The sequence below is a fragment of the Protobothrops mucrosquamatus genome, unplaced genomic scaffold (assembly GCF_001527695.2).
Source record: "Protobothrops mucrosquamatus isolate PMUCROS unplaced genomic scaffold, P.Mucros_1.0 scaffold1643, whole genome shotgun sequence".
Classification (NCBI taxonomy): Eukaryota; Metazoa; Chordata; class Lepidosauria; order Squamata; family Viperidae; genus Protobothrops; species Protobothrops mucrosquamatus.
Genome location: NW_015387802.1, coordinates 27096 through 40518, shown reverse-complemented (window position 1 = coordinate 40518; position 13423 = coordinate 27096). Strand labels below are relative to the sequence as shown.

Sequence of the window (13423 nt, the reverse complement as noted above, 5' to 3'; positions counted from 1 at the left end):
TTGATTTATTTGCAATGAACAAAAAGATCAAAAAGGACATTTCTTTGGGACTATCAGAATATTTTTTCCCTTATATTCTAAGACAAATAATATACGGAGTATATGTATCTGTGTATGTAAACAAGGAGAATCACTTGTGAAAACAATAATGAAACTAAGATTCTCAGTCACAGTCGAATCTGTGAATAGAAGAAAAACACATATAAATGAAAAAAAATTGTTTCAATATATTCCTAATGTGAAGATTTAAAACACAAGTGAAATTGCTAAACTTTTAGTATTAGTACTTTCTGTTGGCTGTCTTAAATAAAATTTCAGGATATATGTAGTAAAATGTATGTTTGCATGTGTTTGGGTTTTTCTACAAATACATTACAGAGATGGGTCAAATAAGGTTTTGTGGGCAAAATGTTGCTATTTGAATAGAGCCTAAAATTAAGATCCTAGTTAGATACAGCTCAGAAGAATTTGAAACAGCCATAAGCCCTAGATAGAAATGAGGGAGAGAAAGTGATTGTAGCAGAAAAATTCTTACCAAACATAATTAATTTCTCTAAATAGAGCATATATTTGGAAAATACAGGTATAAAACAAATACAGGTAGTCCCCGACTTACAACAGTTCATTTAGTGACCATTCAAAGTTACAACAGCACTGAAAAAACTGACATGACCATTTTTTCAGTTACGACCTTTGCAGCATCCCCACGATCATGTAATCAAAATTCAAATGCTTGGCAGCTGGTTCATATTTATGACCGTGGCTGTGTCCTAAGGTCATGTGATCCCTTTTTGTGACCTTCTGAGAAGCACAATCAATGGGGAAGCCAGATTCACTTAACAACTGGGTTATTATCAACTGCACTGATTCACTTAACAACTGTAGCGAGAAAGGTTGTAAAATGGGACAAAACTCACTTTAAAAATATCTTGCTTAACAACAAAAATTTTGGGCTCCGTTGTGGTCATAAGTTGAAGACTACCTGTAGTAGTGCTTTTGAAAAATACAAATAGTCACATTTGTACAGTTTTCCAAATAAATGCTCTATTTTAGATGCATTATCTCTTATTCATTTATCTGTTTGGGCATTTGTGCTTCTTTAATTCCAATATGGAGGGCCAACTTTTTCCAAGTTCAATAGATTTAGAAACATAATGTGACAATGTGATACACATTGTTTTGTACACTTTTAAAAACTGAGGATACCAGTGAAATCCGTGCATTAGTCCACTAATGTTCTCTTGCACTAGGCTCCATAAGGCAGAATTTGCCACTTTAATTTCAAATAAATTACAAATCAAGTCTATACATTATTCTAGGACCAATCAGAAGTCGAGGGTTACCTGTACCATCACATCATTTAAATGCACTTACTTGTATAAACACTTGTATCTGTTGGCTCTCCTTTATTACCATCAATTTCTGCATATATTTTAAACTTGTATAATGTTCCTGGTTCCAAGCCAACAATTTTCACATATGGAATATTAGAAGTTGTATTGTCAGTTCCATTGATATAAATTTGATAAGTATAATTAGATGCTTTTGTATCATTATTTTTCCACTTTATATCCAGAGTTGTGGTGTTGACATTTTCAAATTTAATATCATACACTGGACTGGGTCCTGTTTAAGAGACAAAAGGTCTTTTTATTATTCAATATAAAGCATACTAGACAGACATGGGTTGAATGATATTCTTAATAGTTTCAATAGGTGCATAAAAGTTGAATAAATATCTGCAGGAATTTTAATTTAAACTAGTTAAGGGTTTGGGTGAACTTAACCAGTGCCTGGTAGGGATGTGAGGGGGAAAAGGTGAAGCTTGTATAGAGTAAATGTGGACATTCTATTTTCATCCAGCCTTCTCAGCAGTATGAATATTAACATCAAAATAAATCCATTATCATGCATTTTTCTCCAATTAGGTCTTCAGCAAAATGCAAACCACTTTCTTTTTATATCTTAAAAAAAGTGTTTTGCTGAAAGTTGCAAACAGAGGAAATTTCATTTTTAGCTTACAGCCTTTCTTGATCATTTTACTCTGGAGCAACATTCAAGTATCAGGGAAACTCTGCATAAAAATCACAAAACATTCAAAACTTCGCAATAACAAGTCACTTCCAGTCCATACAATCCTCATTTTACAAAATTCACAACAGCAAGGCAGCAGGCTGGCCATTGAATTGCAGTACATTAAATTTCCAGCATTGTCAATGGAGACATCGCAACATTCATAATTAGTCCTTAAAACCTTTTTAGCAGGTAGCTTAATTATGGTGTAAAATTCATCAGTCAATACAAACAAATAAAATCTGAGAATGTTTCCCAAGAAAAAAGGGTAGAATGCAAATAATGTCAAGTTGCTATTTTCACCACTATTGTAACACGCAAATTATATCACTTAGATCAGGGGTAGGCAACCTCGGCTCTTTTATGACTCATGGACTTCAACTCCCAGAATTCCTGAGTCAGCACTGACTCAGGAATTCTGGGAGTTGAAGTCCATGAGTCATAAAAGAGCCGAGGTTGCCTACCCCTGACTTAGATGGAACAAAGTTTACCCCAAAGAAGCGCACATGCAGCTAGATATGTTCAGACCTAATTGCACAAGTTGGGGGAGGCTGGGAGGTCTGATGCAGGCTAGATGCAAGTTGGGGAAAACAGGGGAAGAAGGCCTTGGAAGCCCAGTGCAGGCCACATGCGAGTGAAAGAAAGCAATTTGCTGCCTTCCCTGCCAGCTTCCCCATTGACCTCGCTTGCGGGAAGCCGGCAGAGAGGATTGCAAATGGCAGTCACATGACACGGCTTCCTGCAACATCAGAATTGCTAATTGGCACACAGACTGTGGTCATTTGACTATAAGGGGTGCTGTGATGGCCCAAACTTTTGAGGACTGAATATATGTTTATTTTTTCAGTACCATCCTAACTTTGACCCAACAATGCTTTTTCCCAAAGGTAACTGGACTTTCTTGGGTTTTTGTTTTTTTTAATTTCACTTCTTAGCCAAGAAACTTCTTCAGAACATCCAGTTGCCGTTTGAAAAAGCACTTTTGAGACCATCATGACCTGGATGATTGAGAGTCTCTGTAGACATAACTTTGAACAGCCACTGAACGAAGGGAACGAAGGCTGAGGACTGTCTGCATATGATAGCCTCTTTTGTTTAACCCTGTATCATAAATACTCCTGTACAGCTTTACTTCTAGAGTGCACATGCAAATAGTCACACTTCATGGCATATTTTACACAATCAAATTATTGAAAGAACTGAATGGGATCCTAGACAGTTCAGTCACAACCACCTGTGTTGTAGATCCATGTCCCTGGCTTGTGAAAGCTTCCCCGGAGGTGACATGTAGGTGGGTTCTGGCAGTGGTTAATGCTTCTTTATGGGAGAGGGTGGTGCTCCAGTCTTTTATGGAGGCTATGGTCCACCGTTTTCTTAAGAGGTCATTGCTAGACCCCATCCTATTGGATAATTTTTGTCCTATCTCCAACTGTCCTTTTCTGGGGAAGGTTGTTGAGAAGATGGTTCCTGGATAAAACAGATTATCTTGCCATCTTTGGTATTGGATGGGGTTACACTGCCCCAGATGGACCCCGGTGAGTAATTTGGGAGTTCTTCTGGACTCGCAACTCCTGCTCGCAGATCAGATGGAAGTGTCATGGCACAAAGGCCTTCATGCAACTGTTGGCCGAGTGTCAATTATCCCTTTCCTGGATCAACAAGCCCAGCTCATACTCACTCATGCCCTAGTTACCTTGGCTATTACAATGCTATTTACATGTGGCTGATGCCTTTTGAGAAATATCCAGAAGCTTAAATTGGTTCAAAATACAGTGACCCACATGGTTTTGTGCACATCTAAATTTGCACATAGGATACCTGTTCTGAGAACTGCATTGCTTGCCAATTTCCTTCTAGTTTTAATTCAAGGTGCTTTAAAGGCCTACATAGCCAGGTTATCTGAAGGAGCATTTTTTCCCATTACATCTACCCGATCCCAGAGTGGGGAGGCACTCTATGTTATGGATCTGCTCTCTTAAGGAAGTCCACCTGGTGCGACCAAGAAGAACGGCCTTCTCTTTCCATGTGGAAAAATCATGCTTGTGGAAATAAGACTGGCCTCCACCTTGACACTCATTCAGAAGGCACATAGTTTTGCCAGAGGATTTGGGGATATGGAGCCTGATTGTTGTCAGGGGAAGGGAGAGTTTATTTCTGTAAGCTGCCGAGAGTCACTGTGAGTTGTGCAAACATACAAATTTTCTTAATAAAATAAAATACATAAAAAATAATATACATTAGATCTCCTAATTCAGAAAGTTGCAAAAGCTGATCACATGACTCTGGGACACTGCAACCATCATAAATATAAACCACTTGTCCAGCGTCTGAATTTTGATCATGTGACCCTGGGGATGCTACAATGGCAAGAAGTGTGAAAAACACCATAAATCACTTTTTTCAGTGCCATTGTGACTCTGAATCACCACTAAATGAACTGTTGTAAATCGAGGAATATCTGTACTTATACTTTTCTATGTATAGTATTCAGTTTTCCAGCATACTATACATGGTATCCTTTTTTGTTCAACTCTTTATCAGAAATGTATAATTTTTACCGATGTAGTACACATGCAGACAGATGAAATCACACCTCATTGCATATTTTATATAAATATTTTATGTAATAATGAAATATACACCACATGTCTTAATTTAACACACTTACTTGTATAAACATTTATTTCATTTGGATCCCCTTCGGTTTGATTACCATCAACCTGTGCATATATTTCAAACTTGTATGATGTTCCAGGTTCCAAGTCAGAAATTGATACATAGGTAGTATTAGAAGTTATATTATTAAAACGACCAGGTCCATCAATATATATTCGATAAGTGTAATTTGATGAATTTGTATCATTATTTTTCCATGTTAAATACAGGGATGTATTAGTGATGTTTTCAGCTTTAATATCATAAACAGGACTGGGCTCTATTAACGAGAAAAAGACATTTAGATTAGTGAATATGAAAATATATTGTATAATAGATGTACACAGGCTGTATGGTATTCCTCGTGGTTTCTATTGCATAAAAATATCTGTAGGAGTTCAACTCCCAGAATTCCTGAGCTAGCCATGCTAGTTAAGGGTTTAGGTCAGGGGTAGGCAACCTTGGCTCTTTTATGACTCGTGGACTTCAACTCTCAGAATTCCTGAGCTAGCCATGCTGGCTCAGGAATTCTGGGAGTTGAAGTCCACGAGTCATAAAAGAGCCAAGGTTGCCTACCCCTGGTTTAGGTGAATGTAATCAATAGCAATGTGAGGAGGAAAAAAAGGTGAAGTTTCTATAGGAGTGAAATGTAGGCATTCCAGTGGTTAAGTCCCCAGGCTAAAAACCAGGAGACTGTGAGTTCTAGTCTTGCCTTAGACACAAAAGCCAGCTGGGTGACTTTGGACCAGTCAAATTCTCACAAACCAACCCACCTCACAGGGTTGTTGTTGTGGGGAAAATAATAGGAAGGTATAATAGATAGCTTGAGTTATTTATAAAAATAATAAAGGTAGGATATAAATAATAAATAAAAACAAATGAAATGAAATGAAAATTAGCATAAAAGTATGTCTACTTCATGCATTTTTCTCTCAAGACTTAAGCAAAATGCAAAGCATTCTCTCTTCCCATCTTAAAAATGTATTACTCAAAACTGTACCCCAAGAAAATTAGATTTTTAGTTTGAATTATGTAAAATTTATATTTAAAAGAGTTGATGATACAGAAAGCAAGATAATTTTGTATTAAATATTTAGACAAATGACTCTTTAGTAATTTATATTAAGATGTCCTCCTATTAGGGAAAATGCATATAAAAGTTCTATAACTTCAAACTTTTCAACCTAAAATATAAAACAATTATTAGTTTGTAATAAAGTTGAATTAACATGCATTGAAAAATCAACCAGATATTTACCAATCTCTATATTCTCAATGCCTCAATGCTTATTCTGTACCCCTACAGAGACTGTGACTTTTTAGAAGCTCTTTTGCAAGTGATATCACAATAAGATGACCAATAAAGATTTTTTTTTCTCTTTAGGTTAATCTCCAGGTGTGGAATGCCACCAATAGAGAATCATATTTGTTTAAATCTTCTGGGCAAAGAAAAGAACTTTTCATTTCCCCAGGCTTTTTATTCCTGCATTTTTTATCAAACATTTTTCCTGGAAATTTGCAGTTCTTCTTAACTTTTAAGATAATGCACATTTAGAGGAAGAACTGAGGTGTTAATTTATTCTTTGTCCTTTCAGTTTAAGTCTCAACAATTTATTTATTCTCTTATATAATACGTTGGTGCCAAACTCTTTATTGGGTCGCCTAATTATAGTGTAAAATTAATAAATCAATACAAATAGACCAAATCTCAGAATATTTCACAAGAAAAATGATGGAATGCAAATATTGTCAAATTGTTACTTACTCCACTATGGTAATATGTAAATAATATCCTTTAGATGTAGCACAATATATAGGAGGTCCTTGACTTACAACAATTGAGCCCAAAATTTATGTTGCTAAGTGAAACATTTGTTAAGTGAGTTTTGCCTCATTTTATGACCTTCTTCCCACAGTTGTTAGCTGAATCACTGCAGCTGTTAAGTTAGTAACAGTTGTTAAGTGAATCTGGCTTCCCCATTGATTTTGCTTGTCAGAAGGTTGCAAAAACTGATCACATGACTCTGGGACACTGCAACCATCATAAATATGATGCAGTTGCCCAGTGTCTAAATTTTGATCATGTGACCCTGGGGATGCTACAATGGCAGGAAGTGTGAAAAACATCACAAGTCACTTTTTTCAGTGCCATTGTAACTCTGAAACATCACTAAATGAACTGTTGTAAATTGAGGAATATCTGTACTTATACTTTTCTATGTATAGTATGCTGGAAAGAGTTTTCCAGCATACTATACATGGTATCCTTTTTTGTTCAGAAATGTATAATTTTTACCGATGTAGTGCACATGCAGACAGATGAAATCACACCTCATTGCATATTTTATACAAATATTTTATGTAATAATGAAATATACATCACATGTCTTAATTTAATACACTTACTTGTATAAACATTTACTCCATTTGGATCCCCTTCGGTTGGATTACCATCGGCCTGTGCATATATTTCAAACTTGTATGATGTTCCAGGTTCCAAGCCAGCAATTGATACATAGGTAGTATTAGAAGTTATATTATTAAAACGACCAGGTCCATCAATATATATTCGATAAGTGTAATTTGATGAATTTGTATCATTATTTTTCCATGTTAAATCCAGGGATGTATTAGTGATGCTTTCAGCTTTAATATCATATACTGGACTGGGCTCTGTTTAAGAGAAAAAGGCTTTTACATACTGAATGATAATCAAAATTAAATATTTAGCATTTTTTCTGTAGGGTTAGAAATCATCATGTAAAATGCAAATTTTTAGTTCGCACAACATACAATATGTCTCTACTTAATAATTTTGACAAATTAGGGGTTTATTATAACTTTACAATATTAATGCTTTGGATGATGACTGAAAAGCTGGACTGGGCTCAGTTTAAGAAAAACAATTAAATATTTGTTTCAAATTATCTTGGATTAGGAATGGAGTATGTGCCAAATTGTCAATTACACTGGCAAATATAAAACCCTATTTAGGTTTTCAAAGAATGTATGTAAAATAAACTGTGAAAGAGGCATGGAATAATACTTTGCCCATTTATTTCCCACCTCCACTCCCCCCAGTTGTATTTGCCTCACTTTTATTTCACTTTTACTTCACTTTCCTTCCACCGAACAGAAAGATGAGAAAGAACATAACTTTTGTGTCAACTGAAGCATAGCTTATTTTTTTACAATAACTACTGCAGGTTATCCTCGACTTACAACAGTTCATTTAGAGACCATTCAAAGTAACAACGTCACTGAAAAAAGTGACTTATGACCATTTGTCACACGACCATTGCAGCATCCCCATAGTCACATGATCAAAATTCAAATGCTTGGCAACTGGTTCATATTTATGATGGCTGCAATGTCCTGGGGCCATGTGATCGCCTTTTGGGCCCTTCTGACCAGCAAGGTCAACGGGGAAGCTAGTTTCATTTAACAACCGTGTTACTAACTTAAAATGCAACGATTCACTTGACAATTGTGGCAAGAAATCATAAAATGGGGCAAACTCACTTAACAAATGTTTCACTTAGCCAAATAAATGGGCTCACTTAACAAATGTTTCACTTAGCCACATAAATGGGCTCAATTATGGTCGTAACTCGAGGACTGCCTGTACTCTAGTGCTACAAAATTCTCAACCATACAGAAAATTCTAAGCTCACTCAACCCAAATACCCAAGATTCTGCCTTTATCATGATAGGATTAGATCTGATGTGCAAGTACAGTAAGAAGCATAAGATATTCCTCCAAGATAAAGCCACTTTTTATGACATTGATGTTTTCAATTAAAATGCAAAAAGTGGAGGGTTTTTGTTTTAAGAAAGAAAAGAGTGGGCTTATTTTACCAGAAACCAAAAGTATTATTATTGTAACCTAGATTTAACATATGGAAAAGTTAAACAAAATAAAAACATTCAAGTAAGAGTCAAGCTAACTGCATCTGTTAATTTAATGTACTTACTTGTACGAAGACTTATTTCTTTTGTGTCTCCTGTAGTATTGGTCCCATTTATTTGTGCAGCTATTTCAAAGTTATATAATGTTCCAGGTTGCAAATTACTGAATGTTATATTTCCAGTATTAGAAAAGGCATCATTATGAAAATCAGGTCCTTTGTTAAGTATTTTGTAAATATAGCTAAAAGCATTTACATCTTCATTGTTCCAAGTCAGAATTATTGATGTGGAATTGAGATTGTTAGCATGGATACTAGAAACTGGACTGGGTTCTGTGAAAAAAACAAAATTATTTTTACCAGTAAATAAAATAAAAATATATTGATGTAGTGCATGAAATATTAACAAAGACTCCAACCACGTCTGAAATTAATTAATGAAATTAATCATATACTTACCTCTATAAAAACAGTTTGCATTTAGTTTTAGATGGTGATAAAGGAGAGTGATATATTATTGAAGCTCATTTAATAGCCAAAAGCACTAACTACTACAATCAGTTCACTTAACTAAGTGTACTTACTGGTGTGAACAACTGTTTCATTTGGGTTTCCTTCAGTCTTACCACCATCTACTTGTGGATATATTTTAAATCTGTATGACATTCCAGGTTGTAAGTTACTAATTGGCACACTCCATTTATTAGAACTTTTAGTGCGCAAATCATCCAGTCCATCAATATCTATTCGGTAAGTGTAATTGGATGCATTTATATCATCATTTTTCCAACTTAAGTTCAGGGTTGTGTTGGTGATATTTTCAGCATGAATACTGTGAACAGGACTTGGCTCTGTATAAGAAACAGAAAACAATTTTCTTTGATCAGAGAATTAAAATCTTACCATATCATTAAGTATTACCAACCCAGATTATGATTTGTTAGTATATACCTCTCCTCTTTTTCACTGTTTCTAGTACTATGATGCCATTTTAAAGTATGGCAATTAAAAGGATGTTTAATATTATTACAAGTTTAAAAGAACACATGGCCATTTATCACCCATATTAAGACTTTAGAAGCAGAATGTAATAAACACATGCCATAACACTAATATTAGAATTTAATATACTTAGGAAGATATACTTAGCAAAACTTAATTATTTCTACATCTGAAAGTTTCAGGCTGAAATCTTATCCTGTGGCATGCAATTATATTCTTATAAGACAAGAAAGAAAATGTAATTTACAGTCTACATCCCTATACAACCTGTTTGGAGATAAGATTTGTTTTAAGTAGTGCAGCAAAAATTTAAGCAATTAATCTATGAGGCGTCTGTTACCATGGCATACTATAAAAATGATAATAAAGTCTTTATGAAAGAATTCCAGCAACTACTATGTATCAAATGGAAGCCCTATTTACTATGAAATCAAGATTTAAATTTTTGCACATTTTTGCCCTGTGCATTCAATATAATGATCTTGAAGCTGCTCTCTGTTGAATGGGAAGAGAGATTTCCATCTGCCCCTTCTCTAATAATGGAAAGTCTGTTTGCTTCTGGACTTCCGGGGAAGATGGTGGGCTGAAGACCGTTCTGTGGAAAGCGGAGCTGATATTTGCGACCACAAACAGAATGCCTACAAAGAGATTGGCTACTTTGACACTCTCTGGACAGAGAAAGGACATGAGATTGCCCAAGCTGTTTTCCTTATGGTTGCTCCTCACCAGGAAGCCACAAGACAGCCGTGACCAGAGAGTGTAAGAAACAGGAAATGAAGGAATTCACCGTAATTGCTCCAGCCACAAAAGGAACCCTTTTAAAAGATTCGTACTTAATTCCAAGTTCACACTTAGAAAACTGCCAAAACAGAGAGAACCAAGAGAAAGGCTGGCTTCCACTTCTTTGGGGGGGAAACATATTGAGTAAGGATACAACAGGCAATGACAAGAACAGGTAAAAGAGAAGAATGTGTGAGTCTGATAGCATTTCCTAACAAATGCTATAAACTTAAAATTGGTTGGACTGAACAACTACAGACTAGAAGCTTTAGATCTAGCAAGAAATTTTCACTGGGTTAAACAGGGAAGCTGGCAATTTGTAACAGTTTTTCCACCTTACCCTCCAGTTCGATATTGTTTGTTTGATTATGTGTCATCAAATGGATGTCAACTATTAGTGACCACACATATTTGCTGATCTATCACTCAGCTAGTCTTTCAGGTCTTCTATTCATCACCAGTGTAACTATTTCTGAGAGATGGGGGCCTCTTCAAGAAGCATATTAAGAATTATTAAGGGAAAGAGGATGAGAAATCCTTCTGCCAGCAGAGGTTTCTGAGCTGAACTATTTGGGGATAGGGAATAAAAGTTCTCAGCGTAAAACTTTGCAAACCAAAATCCTTGGAAGTGGTAACTGCATTCTGTTTAGAACACACAACAACCTGAAAACAAACAATTAATGGATGACTGCATTAACAGATATTGTGAGATGGGAGGCAACTGGTGTAAATAGATGGATTCTGGTTTGCTGTATTATCTGAGGGTGCTACAACTTAATTTTCATGACATATCCCGGCATAACTGCTAATTCAAAACCTTACTTTGGCAAATGTTAATTATGAGAATCACTTCTCACATAGTCAGAAGCAACCAGCATGATACTAGATCAAGCTAGTATCAAACAAGTAGAAATTGTTTTTTCCACCCAGAAGAAAATGTTTTTCCAATAGGAGAGAATATATGTGGCTCAGGGTTGAACTGAAAGCACCATGGACTCCAAAGAATGTCTTATCCGATTAAAACATGTAGGTAGAGGAGAAGATAGAAAAATCTGAACTTTGATTACATTATAAATAAGGCTTGCACTTAAAACCTAGTTCCAGGAATTCTTTCACAATTCTTTCATGAACTTTGTGACAATATATCTACTTATCAAACACTTGGTATCTTCGGAAATCTTATTTTTTGTAGTTTCTTGTGTAGATAGCCAAAGGAAGTCTGATAGTAAGGCAATACTGACAAAACTAAATCCAGGTCTCATTTTCTCACTGGTTACACCTAGTTCTGGGGGGGGGGGAAGCTGTGATCTCTTAACCATGAGCTAATTATTAGTTCATTTGAATGAGCAAAAGTTACCTACTATACATTTTTTTCTCTCATCTTATAATGTAATGATCTTGAAAACTATTTTGTGTAATTTCTAACCCATTACTTACTTGTAAAAATGTATTCGCAGCAAGCTTCAATAGTATTATTGAAATGAACGATATACTGAAAACCAGGATAAAGCCCAGATATTGAATCATTCTCAGAATCACCCACATTTGATCCATTCGGAAACGTTGCACTCATTCTTGTAAAGTTGTTGCTTAACTGGATACTTATTGTTGTTTCTGTTACTGTTACATCTTTTAAGGGACTGCATTCGGTATCACCTACGCAGAAAAAAAGAGACAAAGATATTTTAAAGTAACCAGATTTTCGTAGTTTAATGCAACATCATTTAGTTTTTATTCTTTAGTAATTGGTGAGGGAAACAGTTTATAATTTATACAAGCTCCAGATATCATGAACTGCACAAGGGATGATGCTGTTAAGATTAGAAGGCATATATAGTACTGATGGATTGTTAACACATTTTTCACTAGTCTGTTTACAAAGCACATAATGAACAAGGTATGCTACATTCTCATGGATATCCTCCTGCTTCAGACAGTAAAAGGCTGGCTTAGGTAGTAGCCAGCCAATACATCTGGATTTACAAATGTGATTTATTTAGCTTGGGCCTAGCATATAGTGTGAACCCAATCAACTGTACAGGTAGTACTTGACTTACAGCCACTTATTTAGCTTGTTATAACATCGACCGTTTGAAGTTATAACGGCACTGCAAAAAGTCACTTATGACCATTTTCACACATAGCACTGTTGCAACATCCCCAGGGTCACTGATCAAAATTCCAGCGCTTGGCAACTGGCATGTATTTATGACGGTTGTAGTGTCTAGGGGTCATGTGATCAGCTTTTGTGACCTTCTGATAAGCAAAGTTAATGGGGAAGCCAGATTCACTTAACAACTGTGTTACTAATTTAATAACAGCAGTGATTCACTTAACAACTGTGGCAAGGAAAGTCGTAAAATGGGGCAAAACTCACTTAACAAATGTTTCACTTAGTAACATAAATTCTGGGCTCAATTGCAGTTGTAAGTTGAGGACTACCCGTAGTTTATTTTAACAAATAAATTTAACCATAGCTTAGCATGCTACGTAAGCCTATTTACCTCTGTATATGAAGTTTATAATGTTACTCTTTCAACATTCAATAAACTTGTTATGGTGAACAGCAGTGTATTTCAAATTATAGGTTAAATACAATGATCTTTCCTAGACCTCTTATAGAAGTATGTGGTTTTAAGCATTTATACAAATACAAAAACATCAGTGTAGATTCTGGGAAAACCTTCAAGTGTAATACTGAAAGTGGGATATATAACAGCATAGTACTTACATGCAGCAGTGGCTTTTACCTGTAAAACAAGAAATCATACACAGTGTTAGAATATTTTGAATCCTGTATACAATGGACCACACTAGTATTAGCTGTATATCTCTGTATCAGTATTATAACAATATTATAGTTCTAACACACATCGTCAAGTTTAAAAGTATATTGACCCCGATTCAAATTTAATATGTTTCCCTTTGAGTGGTATCCAGTTAAATTATTACCCGCAAATATAAAATTTAATTCTACTCCATCAAATAGCTAAACATTACTGAAT

General features: G+C 35.3%; 1 protein-coding gene across 1 annotated transcript in view; it reads right to left on the bottom strand.

Annotated features, from left to right (window-relative positions):
- The window catches only part of PTPRJ (protein tyrosine phosphatase receptor type J), a 34880-nt gene extending 21716 nt beyond the window's left edge, over positions 1–13164 (bottom strand). The window contains exons 1-7 of the mRNA XM_015822685.2: positions 13150–13164; positions 11856–12074; positions 9221–9487; positions 8703–8969; positions 7135–7401; positions 4742–5008; positions 1375–1626 (exon numbers count right to left, since the gene is read on the bottom strand). Coding sequence (XP_015678171.2) covers positions 1375–1626; positions 4742–5008; positions 7135–7401; positions 8703–8969; positions 9221–9487; positions 11856–11991 — 1456 coding nt within the window. The 5' untranslated portion in view covers positions 11992–12074; positions 13150–13164. The remainder of the gene's footprint in view (positions 1–1374; positions 1627–4741; positions 5009–7134; positions 7402–8702; positions 8970–9220; positions 9488–11855; positions 12075–13149) is intronic.
- Positions 13165–13423: the final 259 nt, after the last annotated feature.